At 38.3% G+C, this 19,939-nt stretch overlaps 1 protein-coding gene and 1 long non-coding RNA gene across 2 annotated transcripts; one reads left to right on the top strand and one right to left on the bottom strand.

Moving 5' to 3' along the window:
- Positions 1-5,090: 5,090 nt before the first annotated feature.
- Positions 5,091-18,938, bottom strand: LOC132632115 (uncharacterized). Its single transcript, XM_060347947.1, has 8 exons — positions 18,465-18,938; positions 16,379-16,510; positions 16,139-16,262; positions 15,069-15,508; positions 14,808-14,884; positions 14,556-14,691; positions 14,192-14,395; positions 5,091-5,386 (listed from the first exon to the last, which is right to left on the bottom strand). Exons 1-8 carry the CDS (start codon positions 18,831-18,833, stop codon positions 5,327-5,329), a joined length of 1,542 nt encoding a protein of 513 aa, XP_060203930.1. The 5' UTR covers positions 18,834-18,938; the 3' UTR covers positions 5,091-5,326.
- LOC132632116 (uncharacterized) lies at positions 6,891-7,594 on the top strand. The gene is made up of 2 exons (XR_009579253.1): positions 6,891-7,207; positions 7,248-7,594. It is a non-coding gene; the product is annotated as an uncharacterized LOC132632116 (long non-coding RNA).
- Positions 18,939-19,939: the final 1,001 nt, after the last annotated feature.

The raw sequence follows: 19,939 nt of genomic DNA, 5'->3' as shown, positions 1-19,939 counted from the left end.
ATTTTTTACATATAAAGATCTAGAAAAAACACATAAGAGATCTGAAAAACTCATTTTATTCTATTCAAATTGTAAAAGGTCAAAAGATCTTATTTCCTCTTAATTTCTCTCTAGGCTTCCTAAGAATCAACTTAATTTCTTTTAGGACTTTGTTAGTAATACTAATACTGATGGCATTTAATAAATAATTTGATATTCGAGAAATGCTGAACGGTACTAATGTCTCGTACCAAAATAGTACCCGAATACTGTAATTGTAAAATTTTACGCTCAAATACCGTACCGAATGCCAAATTACAGAAATTTTCGATTTGGTTTGGTTTTTTGTAATGATGCCCAGCCCTACATTAAGTTACTACTGGCCCGTTTTAATTTTTGTGATACAGTTCAAATTTCAAGAGTGAAATAAGTTTTTTTTTACCACAATTTTTTATATGTTTTCTTAAATTATCAATTATTATGAGGTATAATATTTTACTTAGTTTCTAAATATGTAAATATTATTTTTTTTAAAAAAATTAAATGTTTCATTTTCTAAGTCCCAGTTAAAATTAGAACGTTTGAGTCTCAAAATTCGAATTGCCACATAAATTAGAACGTAAGGAGCATTTTACAAGAATATTTTGCAAATCTTGTTCAGTGATTTTGTACGGGTACGTACATTTTAAGCTTAATGAAGTGGATCTTTTACCTTCTCCATCTGATTATATACTTTTAAATATTATAGTTGTATTTGAGCGATATTATAAAGGTCAATTAAAATAGACACTCCGGCCTTTCCAATTTACAACAACAACAACAACTCAGTGAAATCCCACATCGTGGGGTCTGGGGAGGGTAGAGTGTACGCAGACCTGACTCCTACCAAGGTAGGACGACTGTTTCCGAAAGACCCCCGGCTCAATAAAAGCATAAAAAGAAGTCAGATAAGGTTAAGAGATTCGGATAAGAGATTTAAAGCGATATGGAAATGAAATAATGCAAGCGACACAGATAACACATGATAATCAGAGCACAGGAAATAACAGATAATAGCAGAAATCGGAGCAGATGACACAAGATAACCAAAGCACAGGAAATAACAGATAATAACAGATAATAGCAGAAATCGGAGCACAAGAAATTATATTGCAATAATGCGACTACTAATAAGAACGGATAACGAGACTATCTACTAGCCTTCTACCCTAATTTGGGTCCTCCAAACCCTCCTATCTAAGGTCATGTCTTCGATAAGCTGTAATTGCGCCATGTCGTGTCTAATTACCTCTCCCCAATACTTCTTCGGCCTACCCCTACCTCGTCTGAAACCATCCATGGCCAACCTCTCACACCTCCGCACTGGGGCATCTGTATCTCTCCTCTTCACATGCCCAAACCATCTCAATCTCGTTTCTCGCATCTTGTCTTCCACCGAGGCCACCCCCACCTTATCCCGAATATCCTCATTCCTAATCATGTCACTCCTGGTGTGGCCACACATCCATCTCAACATTCTCATCTCGGCAACTTTCATCTTTTGAACGTGAGAGATCTTAACTGGCCAACACTCCGCCCCATACAGCATAGTCGGTCTAACCACCACTCCGGCCTTTCCACTTTATGTAACATATTTGATTCTGTACCTGTTGAGTTTTTCTACGTAGGTGGATAAGTGGTCTTTGGTCTCTTTATATGAATTTGAATAAAAATCTCCTCATGAGTTAATTTTTGAGTTGAGTTACGCTCAAAATTCATTCTTTACCGTACAAGATTTATAAGAAAAATAATGCCACATAAATCACTCTTCACGACATTCTCCAAAAAGTGTCACACAACAAAACGAAACAAAAGAACCCTATAGTCCACAGTAGCTTACACACAATAAGATAACCGCCATGGACATAACCAAAAACCTTGGAAATTATAGCCACGCCTCTTGCGGCAACAGGAAAAAGCAAGAGAAAAAATGGGGCCAACTTGGTCAGCCAATGGTAGCACGAAACGTGCAGACAAAAACGTGGAGGAAGAATATTTAGATTTGCGAGGAGCCGAAAATAAAGCTTTAAATTGTGGCCAGAAGAATCCGGGCAGGCGGTGCTGATTTGACGGCCGTCTTCGAATAACAATGACGATGTCGCAGTATCATAAGTCTCGTACGTGGGGCGGCAACTCATGGTGCGTCCCACATCACTCGAACCTTCCTTGTCCCACATGCCTTCACACTTTCTTGAGTTGTGACTTTTCACTGGCGTCCACTTAAAGGGGGAAAATGAAATGTCAATAAAAATCTTTTTTTTTTTTTCCTGTGATCGTTGATATCGGATGTTCATTGATTCGATTAAGTTAAAGTACAGTATTTTGTACCATTCCTTTTAAAGGAAAAACTCTTCCTAGCGATCTATGTAGGTGTTTGGCCATAGATTTTAAATATTTTTCAATCTAATTGATTTATAAAGTTGGAGTTGAAGATGAAGTTGTGTTGCAAAAGATAGAAGAGAATAAATTATTTTGAATTTATGAAGACGGAGTTGGGAAACATATTTGGAGCACTTTTTTAAACTTGGAATCTTAAATTTTTTATCACTAAACACTCATTTTAAAATAGCTTCGTAAAAGTTGATAAGTAGTAGCAGCATTCAGTAGCGGCAACTGGCAAATAATGGGTTGAATCAAATTGAACGAGTTGAAAATGAGTTGAACAAAATCATAGAAAAACAAACTCAAGCATATTTTAGGAAAATGAGTTGATTAAGAATTTTCCTCCAACAACAATTTTGGCCTCTTAATTTTTTTAATTAGGTCTTCAGCTTGGGTACTCATAGCTTTAGCTTTATTTGGTAAACACCATTAACAATCCACTATATAATTTTCAGCTAAAAAATTGTACCACATATATGTTTCAAAAAAAGAAAATCATGTCCATTACGTGTCCTAAAGCGAGAATTGCAATAGAGTTCCAGTTGTTGAAAATTTTAAATCTTTGGAAGACGTCCATACGTTATACTAAGTTTGCATCCATTTAACATAAGAGAGCGAATGTAATGGAACTCCACACAAACAAATCTAAAATCTATATGAGCCTCCGTCCTAAGAAACCTAAAGTAGTTAACTTACTTTCAGTTCTGTATAATGAGATTATATCTTTTTGAAGTTTAGTAGGTTGAAATATTAAAGAGTAAGTTGACTTGCACATTACGGGAAAAGTTCAAATTGCACATTATGTTCTTAATCAAGAAAGTCGTGTCCTTTACTGTGTGCTCGCTTTTATAAATTAGAAGAAGAGAGCCAAGAAAGTAGAACTAAGAAGGATCTAAGTGGGTTGAATTGAGTTACGTTTATTATTGACGACAAGTTGGTTACTTGAAGTTTCCCACTTTCTTCTTTGCGGTTGATAATGCTTTCCATCTCGTTATTATAATATCCCATTGGGCAATTCTAATCTTTTGGGGCGGTCTTTAAATTTTGCCCCTCATATTTGCGGTCTTTAAATTTTGCCCCTTATATTTGTGGTCTTTAAATTTTACCCTTAGCTTGGATACCTGAGGTTCTGGGTTCGAACCCCCGCTCAGGCATAAAATAAAAAAATAATTTCGCAAGGTAAGGCTGGAGGGAGTGTATGCCGGATCCGGCATAAAGTCCTTAAGGAAAAACTAAAGTTATGCCGGAGGGGGCATAACTTTTCCTCAAGGCATAGTTTTAGTTATGCCTTATGGGGCAAAACTTTTCCATAAGGAACTATGCCTTATAGGGTAGATTTTTAATTAAGGCATAACCAAAAGTATGTCTCATAAGGCCGAATTTTTCCTTAAGGCAAACTTTTAGTGTTGCCTTAATGAAAAGTTCCGCCTTTTGGGGCATACTTTTAGTTATATTTTATGGGGCACACTTTTAGTTAAGGCATAACTAAAAGTATGCCCCATAAGGCGGAACTTTTCCTTAAGGCATAATTAAAAGTTTACCTTGAAAAGTAAAAAAAATAAAATATATGCCTTGAGGAAAAGTTATACTCCCTCCGGCATAACTTTAGTTTTTCCTTAAGCATTGTATGCCGGATCCAGCATAAAGTCCTTAAGGAAAAACTAAAGTTATGTCGGAGGGAGCATAACTTTTCCTCAAAGTATAGTTTTAGTTATGCCTTATGAGGCAAAACTTTTCCATAAAGAACTATGCCTTATGGGGCAGACTTTTAATTAAGGCATAACCAAAAGTATGCCTCATAAGGCAGAATTTTTCCTTAAGGCAAACTTTTAGTGTTGCCTTAATGAAAAGTTTCGCCTTATGATGCATGCTTTTAGTTATATTTTATGGGGCACACTTTTAGTTAAAACATAACTAAAAGTATGCCCCATAAGGCGAAACTTTTCCTTAAGGCATAATTAAAAGTTTGCCTTGAAAAGTAAAAAAAAAAAAATATATGTCTCAAAGCAAAATCTGCCCCCTCCGGCATAACTTTAATTTTTCCTTAAGGATTATATGCCGGATCCGGCATACACTCCCCCAGCCCTGCCTTGCGAAATTACTTTTTTATTTTATATCTAAGCTGGAGTTCGAACTCAAAACCTCAGGTATCCAAACGAAGGACAAAACTTAAAGAACACAAATATAAGGGGCAAAATTTAAAGACCACCCCAAAAGAAGGACAATCCGTGCAAAAAAATGTATCCCATCAGTCACTTTATGTTCCTAGTGCTTTGACGATGTAGCAAAATAAAATATAAGTAAAAACCCACGCTTAAAGATACTTAAATCTTATGTGTCCAATTATTTGTTAGCATTGTGCCCTACAGTCAATCATATCAAACAAAGGTAATTTAAGTTCTCCACTCCAGTATTCTTAATGGAGTGATTTAAGTCCGTACATACGGTCATTTAGCACAAAACTTTTCTCTCTTTTGCAAATATTTGGTCAAGACAAAAATAGTTTTTAATAGTGGGACGAGATTTTGTGGCCGTTTCATTTTCCATTCCTTTTTGGTACCTTTCACTTCATAAGAAGAATAAGACAAACCTAATTAACTTTTACAAAACTTGCCCAGAAGTGATGCCAAAGTCATTTTCTTGATGCCTTCATGCATAGAAAAGGACGCAATTTAAAAAGCACTATAAACTTACAGGAAGCAATATGGCATATAGTTCAAGCAACTTAGGTCAATTGCAGTTCTTTTAAAGTAGCCAGTATGGTTCAGTTACATATCATAAATCATAAGCAGATAAAATCAAAAACCGCTGGCATTTCCTGAACCAGATAGCACATCTGATGAGGTATGCGTAGAGAAATGAGACGAATAAACGAAAGATTACAACAATATTCTCATAGCAATAGTTCACAAGGATCCTGGCAATTTCAGTCATTCAGCTTGCACACATCAACAAACTTTTGCACAGCATTGTGGTATTGAGTTCCCTGCAATAGCATTCAAGTGACAGAGAAATCACGCTATAAAGAGAATGAGGGGAAAAAACCAAAGAAAACCAATCTCTGCGATTTATGAGAGTATGGGAAGACAATTGGGAGGGCGGGGGGTTGCATAATAGACAGCTCTCCCAACACACAGAATAATGACACAATCGTTTAAATATACATCCAATACATTGAGTTTTCGATTCACTGATCTAATGAGAACATGTAATTTAGGACTCTAGGAGAGTGAAAAAGTTATCTTATTTTCTCAAAAACAGAAATATATCTTTATTTATGTAATTAATCCAAACAGAAAGAAGAACACCCATGGTCTTCGAAAGCAACTGCTGATGGCAAAAGAATCCTTTCTTCTCATTATTGCAATTATTTTTTGGAACTGCATAATTGAAATTATTTATTAGCATAAAAACATTATGGGGGAGAGGGGGAGGAAGGGGGCATCGGAGAAATCCCTTGTGGGCTTCTGATTCTAGTTGGCGCACAGGTTCAAAACTCTACGGAGTATTGGTCAGCTCCTCTACTTTTCCTCCCAACTTAAATACTAGGCTTTGTCTATAGTAGGATTTGAACCTGGGACGTGCACCTAACTTGATACAATTCGAGCAGCATCAAGACCTTTTACAAGGAGCCAAGCGAAGGAACTTCAAGCGATGCAAGCATTGTTCATGAGGAAGGACATACTTGAATACACTCTAGCACCTTCCCGGGGATTTCAAGTGTTCATGATAGCATGGGAGGATGGTTTAGAGAAGAAGTTTGAAGATGACCATACTTGCAATGTGGCCATTACTTGAAGATTTGCAAATTCAAGCTTTGTTCCCAAAAGAAGACACCCAAACAAGGCCCTAACTTCATTAAGGGTAAAAGTGTAATAGTATAGTTGTCTTCTTTTGAGCCTTAGTATAAATAGTAGTTTCTTTCATTTAGAAGACTTAGTCTATGTTGAATATTGATATCTTGAAATTGTAAACTCTTTTTGAGTGTTGAGAGCTTGCTAAGCTAGAGATTGTGAATCTTGTGAGAGGATTGGTTATTAGGGTACCAAATCCCTATTGGTCATCCTAAGAGTTTGGTGCTCTTTAGTTCCTAAATTAGAGGTCAAGTTAATTTAAGAACTTTGGTTGCTAATTTGGGTCTTGAGTTGTGTCAAATTATCTATCCTTTATTTTTCTTGTCCTTTTTTCTTCATTTTCGTTTTGAATATTGTATCAATTGGTATCAGAGCTTAGTTTAGATTTGTTCCACCAAATCTAATCTTGGGTTTTGATTCAACAAAAAAAAAAAAAAAAAAAACATCGAATTTTCTTGTTGATTTTGTTGAATCTAATGTTAGATTAGAGTTTCTTGGTGTTTGTAGAGTCTAAATCTTCAATTTCGAATCCATTTGGGGTTAGGGTTTGTGTTCCACCATTGTTGAGCTTCAAAACTTCAAGAACTTGAAAGTGGGTCTTGTTGAAGAAGGTGAAGTTGAAGGTTGAAACCTATTGGGCTTTGTTCTCTACATTAAAGAGAACTTAAATCCGAAATTTGAGCCAATTTGGAGTTGATTTGAGGGTAGTTGAATTTTTGACTTGTTCTTGTGTTCTTGAAGACCTTCAAATCTTCATAAGGAAGAAGACTCTCCAAAGGGTCATTTGATCCAAAAGTTGTCAAAGAAAGTTGTGAAAAAAGTGTTTGTGGTCCAACAAAAACAAAAAAAAAATCAGAAATACTTGGTCTAAATTTCTGATTTTTGCAAAAAAAAAAAAAAAAAAAAAAAAAGAATCGAATTGGCCCATATGCGACACTACATGCGAGTCGCATGTTGAACCTGCGAGTCGCATGTTGAACCTGCGAGTCGCAGGTTGTGTCGCATCTTGTGACAGAAAGTTGACAAAGTTGGTTGCCTCATATGCGAGACGCATCTCACCATCACATGTAGAACATGCGAGTCGCACATGGTTTCGCATCCTGTGACAGAGAGTTGACACCTTGGTTGCATCATCTGCGAAACGCAAATCGCCCTCGCATATTGCATATGCGAGTCGCATGTGATGCACAGGCGTAGCATGTTGCGCATTTCAGGTTTTTTTCAACTTTAATTCTCTTTGATTCCATTTCTCAAAACAAAAATTTCTTGATCCTTAGTTGATGGTCTTGTGTCCCTAATCCTTTGGTAGGGAACAAAAAAAAAAAAAAAAAGTATAGAAATTTAAAATTTTCCGTTATTTCAAATTGATACCTTGGATCACTTGGGGCTTCCCGGTCGTGTTTTCAAGTTATCACCTACCCGGGCCCGAAATTTTAGTTATTTTTCCGATTTTTGCAATTCCATTTTCTTGTCTCTTAACTAGTAGCCATTTAGTAGTTGTTCCTACTTGTGTTTGCTAGTTCTTGTGTCCGCATTTCTTTCATGCCAATTCTTTCGTGCTTTTCTTTTTTTTACTTCGTTGTTCATTTCTTGGCTCAAGTGCGTTTGTTTTATTGAGTCGTCCTCGTTCTTCTTGATAACAAGAATCTATTCCGACCAAGAGTAGAATTTGAACCCTTGTGACTAGTCAACATTAACAAGCACACAATCTTTGGCGGAAGCAATTTGTGAGGCAATCAAAGGTGCGCCTACTTGGGCGATTGTGAGTTGATTTTACTAATCTAACGCGTTTCCTTGTTTTGTTGAGTGTCTTAATAGGTACCATGGCTACGGAGGATGAAACTCGAGTTCCCACCGGGGAACTCACACTAGTTGATGTAATGAGAGCCTTACAAGCCTTGAACGATAAGGTGGATAGTATGGGTGGTCGAATGGAAAACTTGGGAAGTAGGGTGGAAGCAATTGAAGGAGGTAGTAGGGAGGTCTCATATTCGCCCCAAGTGCAATACCAAGGTGGCACAAGTGGAGCTACTCGAAGCACTTCACCTACATTGTCACCCGGCACCTTCCATCATCTATATAACCCCACTCCCCAAAACACTCCTCAAAACACGACTCTCACCCCACCAAACAACATTCCCATAGGCCAACGGAACAACCCACTCCCACAAGATCAAAACCCAAATGACCCACCCCTAAATGCACCAATACCACCCCAAAACCGTCCAAACATCCAACAACCAAATGAGGAAGAGATAGAGGAAGCTATACTTGAGCACGAACATTATGGTGACCAAGGTTGGAGGCCACGAGGACAAGCACAAGGAGGTTATCGAGGGAGGGGTGGAAGGCATGGTCCTAACCCTCACATGGGAAGGCAAAGAGGGTACCAAGCTCGTGAAGGGTACCAAGGTCGTGACCATCAAGGTTATGATGGCGATGGAGATGTCAATGGGAATCACGGTTATGGGGGAGGGCGAGACACGAGTCTCAATTCCATTAAGGTTACTCTCCCAACCTTCAAAGGAAGTAGTGATCCCGATACATTCCTTGATTGGGTGATGCATTGTGAAAGAATCTTCTTGACGAATGACATGTCCGAGGTGAAAAAGGCGTCTTACGCCATTGCTCAATTCGAAGGTTATGCCTCCACATGGTGGGAAACTCAAGTGAAAGCAAGAAGAATTATTGGACTCCCGCCCACACCTACTTGGGATGAATTGAAGGAGTTCATGCGGCGTAAGTATGTCACCGAACGCTACAAACAAGAACAACTCAAGAAGGTGTACACCTTAAGGCAAAACAAAAAGAGTGTGGAAGAATACTATGATGAGTTCCAAATTGTCAAGATGAGGATCGACTTTGACGAGGATGAATTAAATGCTATGACTCGGTTCCGAGCCGGGTTAAGTGGTGACATTGTCTCCCAAATGAGACTCCACAACTATGGGAGCATTGAAGAGACCCTTCAAGCGGCTATTGAAATAGAGGAGGGTCTCAAGGAAGACAAAATCAATAAGTCAAGGGGCTATGTGAGTTCATGGAACAATAACAAAGAACGAGGGGCTTTCTCCTCCAATTGGCAAAAGAATAAGGGCCCCGTGCAAGAAGTCAAGAAACCAGTTGTGAAGAATTCCCAAGTTGAGAAGCAAGTCGACCAACAACCTCCAAAGTTTGCGCCAAAAGAAGGAGGTACGAAAACTCCTATTCAATGCTTTAAATGTCATGGCTTCGGTCATAGAGCAAGCGAGTGCCCTAATCGTAGAGCGTTTATTTTGAAAGACACTTATAGTGAGGATGAGGAAGGAGATGATGAGTGCGATCATGAGAATGAACAACATGATAGTGAAGGGGATGGTGTTGAAGGTGATGATGATCCTATTGTACCTCTCTATGTGGTGCGAAGGACCATGATAAGCAAAGCAATGGATGACCTAAGTCAACGGGAAAATCTTTTCCATTCCAAGTGCATCATTAACCAAAACACTAGCATCATGATCATTGATAGTGGGAGTTGTGCCAATGTTGCTAGTACCACCCTTGTTGATTTCTTGAAACTTACCACCACCCACCATGCAAACCCTTATAAACTTCAATGGTTCAATGAATGTGGTGAATTGAAGGTGACTCGACAAGCTATCATCAAATTCACAGTTGGGAAGTATCACGATGAGGTGTTATGTGATGTTGTTCCCATGCAAGCGTGTCATCTTCTACTTGGCCGACCGTGGCAATATGACAGGTCCGTCAACCATAATGGGAGAACTAACCAATACACCCTTGTCCACAATGGTGTCAAACATGTCTTGAATCCCATGACCCCCTCCCAGGTGGGTGAGATCTATAACAAAATGAGGGAGTTAAAGGAGAAGGGTCATAGTGCATTGCAAAAAAAGAATGTGGGGGATGAGGGAGTAGAGGAGAGTAGTTCTCAAGAGGTGAGTGCAAAGAAATGAGAGCTTAGAGGAAAAACCAAGGTGTCACTTTTGGCGAATTGTGGGGAAATTAGGGAGGAATTGGGGGAGCGTCAACTGGTGATTCTCCTCATGCATAGGGACTATGCATTGCACACTAATGAACTAACCCCTTCTTTTCCTAGTTCTATTTCTTCTCTTTTGCAGGAATTTGATGATGTGTTCCCAACGGAACTCCCAAAGGGGTTACCACCCTTGAGGGGAATTGAACACCAAATTGACTTTGTCCCGGGGTCTCAATTGCCAAACAAACCGGCTTATAGATCCAACCCGGATGACACTAAGGAGCTTCAAAGGCAAGTGGATGAGCTCCTTGAAAAGGGAGTTGTGCGAGAAAGTATTAGTCCTTGTGCCGTGCCCGTGATCTTGGTGCCAAAGAAGGATGGATCATGGCGCATGTGTGTTGATTGTCGAGCCATCAATAAGATAACGGTAAAGTATCGTCATCCCATACCTCGTCTTGACGACATGCTTGATGAGTTGAATGGTTCATGCATATTCTCTAAGGTAGATCTTAGGAGTGGGTATCATCAAATCCGGATGAATCCCGGAGATGAGTGGAAAACCGCATTCAAGACCAAGTTTGGTCTATATGAATGGTTGGTGATGCCTTTTGGTCTCACTAACGCTCCTAGTACTTTCATGCGTTTGATGAATCATGTCATGAAACCTTTTATTGGCAAATTCGTGGTTGTTTACTTTGATGATATTTTGGTGTATAGTAAAACCATGGATAAGCATGTTTTTCACTTGAAATGTGTGTTTGAAGTGCTTAGACAAGAACAACTTTATGCTAATGTTGCTAAATGCTCTTTTTGTGTTGATGAAGTTGTTTTCTTGGGTTTTGTTGTGAGTTCAAGGGGTGTTGAGGTTGATGAATCCAAAATAGACGCTATTAAGAATTGGCCAATTCCTAAATCCATTGGTGATGTTAGAAGCTTTCATGGATTGGCTAGTTTTTATAGACGGTTTGTTAAGGGGTTTAGTACCATAGCCGCTCCTTTGACTGAGGTAATCCGAAAGGATAGACCTTTTTCTTGGGGTGTGGAGCAAGCAAAGGCTTTTGAAACTCTAAAACAAATGCTTAGCTCCGCACCGTTGTTGCAATTACCCGATTTTGACAAAATCTTTGAAATTGAATGTGATGCTAGCAAAGTAGGTATTGGTGCCGTTTTGATGCAAGACCAAAAACCCATTGCCTATTTTAGTGAAAAGCTTAAGGGTGCGACGTTGAACTACTCCACCTATGATCTTGAATTGTATGCTTTGATTAGAGCTTTGGGTAATTGGCAACACTACTTGTGGCCTAAAGAGTTTGTGATTAGGACCGACCATGAGTCCTTAAAACATCTCAAGGCCCAAGGAAAGATGAACAAAAGGCATGCGAAATGGGTTGAATTCCTTGAAACCTTCCCTTATGTAATCCAATACAAAAAGGGAAAGGAGAATGTAGTGGCGGATGCCCTATCAAGGAAACATGTTTTGATTAATACCTTGTCTTCCAAATTGATGGGTTTTGAAAGCTTGAAGACATTGTATCCCGAGGACCCCGTCTTTGCCAAAATCTTTCTAGATTGCAAAGAGTGGGAAAGGGAGAGGTGGATTAGGGATAGGTCTTCTACTCCCTATTCTAGGTTTGATGGTTTCTTGTTCAAAAACAAGCGTTTGTGTGTGCCCATGAGCTCTTGGAGGGAATTATTTGTGAGGGAGGCACACAATGGGGGATTGATGGGACATTTTGGGATTGATAAGACTTTGGGAATTCTTGAGGAGCAATTTTATTGGCCTCATATGCGGAGGGATGTGGCTAAGATTTGTGGCCAATGCATTGAATGTCGCGGCGCCAAGTCTAGACTCCTTCCCCATGGTTTGTATACCCCTCTCCCCACCCCTCAACAACCTTGGTTTGATATTTCGATGGATTTTGTGTTGGGTTTGCCTAGAACCAAAAGGGGTAAAGATAGCATCTTTGTTGTGGTTGATCGATTTTCTAAAATGGCTCATTTCATTGCTTGTCATAAAGTTGATGATGCTCCTCATGTTGCCTCTTTGTTTGTTGAACATGTTGTAAAGTTGCATGGTATTCCCAAAACCATTGTGAGCGATAGGGATCCAAAATTCCTTAGCCACTTTTGGAAAGAATTGTGGGGACGACTTGGGACTAAATTGTTGTTTTCTACCTCTTGTCACCCACAAACCGATGGCCAAACCGAAGTTGTCAATAGGACCTTGGGTTCTATGCTTAGGGCCATGGTTAAAGGAAAATTAGCATCTTGGGAAGATCAATTGCCATTGGTTGAATTTGCTTACAATAGAGTCATTCATAGCACTATTGGCATGTCACCTTTTGAAGTGGTTTATGGTTTTAACCCCCTAACCCCTTTAGATCTAACCCCTTTATCTCAAGATGTTGTGTTGAGTTTAGATGACAACAAACGAACCGAGGCCATGAAGAAGTTGCATGAGAAGGTGAGGCTTCACCTTGAGAAAAAGAATCAAGAAACGGCCAAGAGAGCAAACAAGGGTCGCAAACGAGTTGTGCTTGAACCGGGTGATTGGGTTTGGGTACATTTCCGAAAAGAGAGGTTTCCCAACAAAAGAAAGACCAAGTTGATGCCTCGAGGAGATGGTCCATTTGAAGTACTTGAACGACTCAATGATAATGCCTACAAAATTGATCTTCCATCCGAATACCAAGTTCATAACACCTTCAATGTTTGTGATCTCTCTCCTATGGTGGTGCAAGGTGATGATCCCTTAAATTTGAGGACAAATTCTCTTCAAATCTTCATAAGCTAGCTATGGAGAGTCTTCTTCATAATCTTCAAATTCTCTTCAAATCTTCCTTATGAAGATTTGTTGGACCACAAACACTTTATAGGACTCTTCTCAATCTGCAACATCATTTAGAAAGGCCCAAGGAGAAACAGAAATCCTATGAGCACCCCGACAACTAAGATGAGGACCTAGGAAAAAAGAAAATGGCAAGGGCATAGCAGCAGAGTGGTGTCTTTCTCAGACTCAGTTCGGCACTCTGCTGTTCTGGTATATACTATATGTATTTACATCATAGTGACGGTAATAAACTTGAAGTTGATACTGGGCTGATAACCACACACCAATATCAGATCTCACATTGCGTCATCTTCTCACAACAATGAAATGGACAAATATAAATCGGATAATGGTTATCAATTTCTAAACCAACTTTGTTACCTCAACGAACTAACCTCACTAATGAGACGCAATATGACCTAAATAAGGTCTACTTGGAGAAGGCCTCTCACGGAAAATTAATGCTATTTAGTAATTTCCTTTTATCTTTATAAAAATCTGATGAGGGTGGTGACAGGGCCAGCTTGTGCGCGTGCCACCCAGTCAATCCATCAAGCAGCCTGCTGCAACTCACAAATGCAGGTGCCTATAATCATAACCACCAAGACTCGGCAAATGGACTCTCACTTATTATTCTAGCTAGGATCCAAACCTGGGATCTACGAGTTTTTATTCCTATGCCTCAACCATTCATCCATCCCATCGGAGACAAGCTCCAACTAGCCCAAAGATCAGATAGAATCCAATTTATCACAGTGCCAACTTTATAAATGCGACAATATTCTTGATCGATTATGGAGAACTCTCTTTTCCACTTGCATGTGTACCTCATCCGAAAAGAAAATTTTGTAGGGTGCAGATATCTTTTTCCACCACAAACTTAAAACAAAAAAAAAAAAAAAGACTAACAGACCCAGAACTTTGCATAGCTAAGAAATGTCACACATAAGAAAAGCTTTCATTATGTAAACATGCTTGATGGTAGCATAAGACATGAAAATTCCTCAACATGCAAGTCACGACACAATCCACTAAAAATCAATTCCATTTGAATATATCTCTATTTCTTTATAGTAGGGACACAAGCCAACAAAATCTGCAGGGACAAAATAGCAACTGAAAGCCTACCTCCCAGTAAAGTTGCTTGCAATCCATGCATTGCCAGAATTCCAAGTTCTTTTTAAACAAGCAGTTTGGAATCACCTGAAATCCTTTAGCTGCCTCAACAGCTTCTTCTGTTGTCAGAGGTTTTTGGATGAACTTACCGTTGCATTTTGTGCACCTTGACATCAACCGGTCCTCAGAAATTTCCAATTGGAAAGTTTCTATTACCTGTAGATATGCAAGGTAATATTGCCATGAGCAGAGGGCCAACAAACTGTTGACAATGCCGTTCGCTTGCACTCCTGCCCCCCTCATTTCATTCATCAATCACTTCAAAACATTTTTATTTCTAACTGTAGGCCCTACAATTTGAAGGCATTCATTTTACCTCAACCAACTGATCATTCTTTAGAAGACTCTTCACCCGGTATATCTGATTTTTTAAGAGATAATCATGTCTCAGGAGTTTGGCATCTCGTGTTAAGAGTACTCTCTTCTCTTTACAGGCTTGTTCTATTAAACCCCTGAAGAAGAAAAAAATCCGAATATATATCATAAGGAACACCATCTAGGAAAAACAGATGGCTATTGGGTTTCCACTAATAAACAACAAGGTCAAGAATCGAAAATCATTCAGAACCTTGTTTCAGGCTTCTTTGAGTAAGGAACAGCAGCATCAATGCCAACACATCTTAAATGTTTTGCCAATCCTTCAACCTGAAATATTACCACAACCCTCATAACAACCACAAAAACAAGCAAAAGGTGCCATACTTTGGCCTCCCAAAGAAAGAGAAACGAGGAGAAATCTCCACCTTACTGCAAGAGAGGGCACTAAAGAAGCCTAGACGTATCAGTTTTACAGAAAAGCAATATTTGTAACTAAAATGTGGTATCTCACCATCACATCACATAGAAACTTAGGGCACCCATCCCCACCGGAGGTCACATCCCAGGGTGGTGGACCTTGCCATTCTTCACCACCCTCCGTTCGACTGCGTGTGTTTGCTACTCTACCAGATGATTTCTTAGCTTTCTTTCTCGAGATCTTCGGTTTTCTATCAGATTCACTTAACAAAATTTTATCACCATACTTCCTGACAATTAGCGAAAGCACATCATCCATCTGATTAGCTTGATCTGGTGACAGCGCAGTAACCTCTTCATCTGAGATGGGGGCTGTTTTACAAAAATCAGGCGGGATAGCTTGCACCATCTCTAAAGCTTCACCAAATTTGATACCGCACAATTTGTTAGAGTTTTGTTGTGTGGCAAGTATCTGCTTCAACCCAAGATCCAGATGAGACAACTGGAGACCAGTTACACTTTCGACAGAATTCCCTGAAATGGACGCGTTACCAAATGTAAAGAGGACAAACAAGATAGAGATAATGCAGTAAAAAAGGAGTTTCTTTTCCCATGTGATGGTATATAGCTGTAAAGAGGACAAACAAGATAGAGATAACGCAGTAAAAAAGGAATTTCTTTTCCCATGTGATGGTCTATAGCTCCTGATGGCTGAGGTACAAAGTTAGGGAATTAATCTGTCATCTATCACCGCACTGCTGCAAACACTTAACACAACAAAGCTTCTTTCAGATGAAAGGGCATACTTTATTACCCTCGAGAGGCAGAGCCAGGATTTCAACTTTATGAGTTCGGAAACGATTTCAAGTAGTAATAGCTGTAATTTAATATTTGTACATATTTAATGAATTTCTTAACACAAACACCACTCCCCCCCCCCCCCCCCCCAACACAGACACACATTCAGACAAGCACACCCACTTTTCTTGTTCAAAAGGAGATATACTCCAATAGAAAACCTAGTGAGCATAATCAAGACACCTCTTTCTAGAAAGAACTATCTTTTCAACCAAGGAAGTTGGTTACTGATGTATCAGAGCTACTTCATGGAGGTTGCAACACGTGGGCATGCACTAGAGAGGATGAGAAAGGTACTTCAACAACCTTCTGTCACAACCTTAGCCTTGAAGACTTCAAAGATATGAATCAAACAGTGAGCATCAACTGCTGCATATTGCATTTGCTCTTCTGTCAGAGGACGCTGTGACCAATCACTGCATTGGAGTTCCTGCACTCAAGATACCAAAAAAGTAAAAACAAAATATTTTTTATAATTAATATATATATATATATATATATATATATATTACTGACTAACAAAATGCCAGCATCAAGATTGCACACCTTTGATAGAGAAATTCCCAAGACCTCCTGACAAACTGTTGCCAAGCTCTTTGTTTGCTTTGATAATCTTCTCCCCGGTTGTCTGGGTTGCAGGTTGTTGTATATGCTTGTAATATCTAAAAAGGGTTCCACCTAGTCACCAATTATTAGCTAGTATATGACAAGCATTACCCACACAAAACAGAAATCAGTCCTATATAAAGGTAACAGAACATAAGAGTGTGGTCTATAGAATGTGTCGATCGAACCAAGATTGCTTCAAGAGAAAAAAAGTCCAACTACTTTAGCAAATTAGAAAGATTAACTGCAGCAATGACAATGACATATTGATAAAACCAACAGTTATTTTACAATCTAAGATAGTTATTAAAAAAGCAAAAGCCAGATAAAGTTTAATCGAGCTGATGACATTCTTTAAGACAACAACAAGAACATACCCAGTGTAATCCCACAAGTGGGGTCTGGGAAGGGTAGAGTGTACGCAGACTTTTACCCCTACCTTGGGAGGTAGAGACGCTGATGACATTCTTTAAGAAACCAAGCAAAATCAACCTAGAGCATATACCCAGGGAAAGAAAAAATTACTCCATAATCAAACACCAAAAGTAGGCCTATGCACAAATCGGTTCAACCCGAATTTCCGAACCGATTCGAAGCAATTCGGATAATTCAATTTGGATAATACAATTCAATTTCGGTTTACAAATTCAATTGTCAAATATTATGGTTTCTCAGTTCGAAAACGATTGGGTTCATTTATAAACCGAACTGACCGAACAAACCGAATTGGGTATATATCACTAATGACTAATAGTCTAACTCTAATGCACTTAATAGTTAATACTTTATATTTTATACCACAGGCCCAAATCCCAGTATTTTCTAGACCTAATATTCTAATACAGAAATACACTCACTCTCTTTCAGTACTGTCTTCATTCTTCTCTTCTCAAACTCACTCTCTCACGAGCTCCTAAATCCTAATACCTTCTATTCTCAAGTTGTCAAGCTATTGTTTGCTATCTATTTGCCATTATGCTTGCAAGTTTATGGATTTTTCTTGGTTAATGTCTTGGTTATAAGATTGCAAACTTAGGATCTTATTACTTTCGATTATATTTGCTCTAAAACTGAAACGAAAATAGTTGCTTGGTTAAATTTCGAACAAATCGATTTGTGTAACCGAATCGAAATAATAAAAAACAAATCGGATTGAACCTACAATGGATCGAGTATGGTTGAGAATTTTAGAAGGTCGAAATTCAAAATTTCAACATGATGATGGCCAAAACCGAACCGATTCGTGCACAGGCCTAACCAAAAGACAATCAGCTTTTATAATCTCAATATGGCTACAACCATCTCTAGAGTGGGAAAAAAAATGCAAACTTTGCCGGTTCACGCTTTGGGATGAAACTCCAACTTCCATTAGGCAACTAAATTAAACCATAACTTGTTTTTTCAGGTTGTGATAAGCTAACTCTGCAGGAACTGAGAGGTAGATCAATGATAGACCGCTTACCCCTTCTCAGGTACATTGTTTTACCCTTTCCCTTGCCCCTTTTTCCCTCTCTTAGGACTCCCCAATAAAATTACAGAATAGAAACTCTAGCTCTATATTATAAATGCTCGGCCTATGCACAAGATAACAAGCGCAGTAAACAAATATTAGCAATCTAGAGCCTATAGGAGTACATTTTTTGAAATATTTTCTTGCGCTCACAATTAATCCTTCCGTTTCAATTTGTTTGTCTTACTTTCCTTTCCAGCCTGTTTAAAAAAGAATGTCTCATCCCTTATTTATTTGGTAACTCTGTAATTCCAACTTTCCATATGACATGTTTAAGAACACAAGTATTCTTTTCTTAAACTTCGAGTCAAAACCAAACAAATAAATTGAAACGGAGGGAGTAAATATCTCTAAGCAAAATTATGCAAGCTAAGCTCTTTAATCAATATCAAGAAACTTCAAAAGCACCAAAATTTACAGATCATTTTATAATTTGAAGTCATATCTGAAAACTGAGAAAGCATAACCATAAACGCTTCAACCATTGTACTGTAATTCGAATAAGCATTTACTAACCCTTTCAAAACCAGGTTCACATCCATAAGCACAGAAAGTAGAAGACAAATACACTAAATCCTGTTTGAACCTAAATCCCAATTTTAATACATCCGGCGAGGCAAACGCGTCCTTAATGAGGTGGTAAATTGACTGTAAGGGGATTGAGGCCAGGTCAATTAAGAAGACTGGCGATTCGTCTGTGAGCTGGCAAGCGATTTGAAGAAGTGAGACGGTTGGGAAAGTGGATTGGTGGGTTCGAATGGGTTTCCATTCAGCGTCGAGTCCGATGACTGAAGAATGAGTTAATGCATGAGTTAGATGGTTGAACTCGGGTGAGTCACTGGATGAGATTAGGTGTATGGTTATTGGATTCTCTTCCGACTCCATTGTTCGGTGAAGTCTGTTTCTTGGTGAGCTTAAGTAGATGGGTTTGCTATATTTGTCAGACTGCTGCTGAAAATTTGACTTTACTAATATACGGTTGAAGAGGGTGAAATACCTATACTGCTATAAAACTATAAATAATACTTCCTCCGAATTAAAAAAAAAAATCGCTTAGCCTGCACACCCCTTAAAATACTAACTCCTAGATAAAAATAAGTAATTTGACTAAACTATTCTCAGTTAAATAGTCATTGGGATTTAATCATATAACACTTAATAGGGGCAAATTTGGAAAAACAAGTTTAATTCTTTCTTATTTTGATAAGTGGACACTTTTATTGACCCAAAAAAAATGCTAAGTGGACACTTTTTTTAATTCGGAGGGAGTACTTTCTTTTCTCCGTCTCAGAAAGATTGTTTTAGTTTGACATGGCACGAAGTTTAAGAAAGACTTGAGATGTGTGGTTCAAAACAAGTCTTAGATATTTGTGTTGCTGTAAATAATCACATAAAGTTAAATTATTTTTAAATATAAAAATGTGCCAATTTTTTTTAAAACAAACTAATAAGGAAAGTAAGACAATCTTTCTGTGATGGAGGAAATAGTTAAATATTTTATTAATGATTAATAATGATATAAGTATTAATAAAATCATAATACTAAGTTAAAAGTAGAGTAGCTATTATAAAGTAACTTATGTCTACAACTTGACTAGCTTTTTTATTAGCAGTAAAACATTTATGCCATAACAAACACAAAATGGATGTACATTTTTATTAAGAACTGAGTTTGTTATAAGTGGTTAGGATCTTAGCTGTATATTAGCTGTCAAAAGTAATGATTAGTAGTTAGTTAAGATTCAGTTAGATAGAGCACATGTTGTGCACATGAGTATGTAGCATACAGGGGTATATATACCCATTTTGTAACAGATATACATTATATACAAAAACTGCCTTCTTCTTCAAAGTTCTCTCAATGCATTCTAGTTAGAACTTAGAACTCAAATCCAGTGATTAAATTCATTGATCAAACACTGAATTTAACATGGTATCAGAGTGGGGATCCTAAGGAGACTCGATCAAAGCAAAAGAGAATATAGAAGTAA

This window comes from Lycium barbarum, chromosome 3 (genome assembly GCF_019175385.1).
Source record: "Lycium barbarum isolate Lr01 chromosome 3, ASM1917538v2, whole genome shotgun sequence".
Taxonomy (NCBI): domain Eukaryota; kingdom Viridiplantae; phylum Streptophyta; class Magnoliopsida; order Solanales; family Solanaceae; genus Lycium; species Lycium barbarum.
Note: the sequence above shows the minus strand (reverse complement) of the source record. Positions and strands in the feature narration are given on the sequence as shown.

Coding starts and splice junctions, on each gene's coding strand:
- LOC132632115 (XM_060347947.1), bottom strand. CDS start 18,833: ATGGAGTCGGAAGAGAATCCAATAACCATACACCTAATCTCATCCAGT. Junction 16,511..18,464: donor GTGAACCTGGTTTTGAAAGG/GTTAGTAAATGC, acceptor ATTGGTGACTAG/GTGGAACCCTTTTTAGATAT. Junction 14,692..14,807: donor TCAAAGAAGCCTGAAACAAG/GTTCTGAATGAT, acceptor TTTCTTCTTCAG/GGGTTTAATAGAACAAGCCT.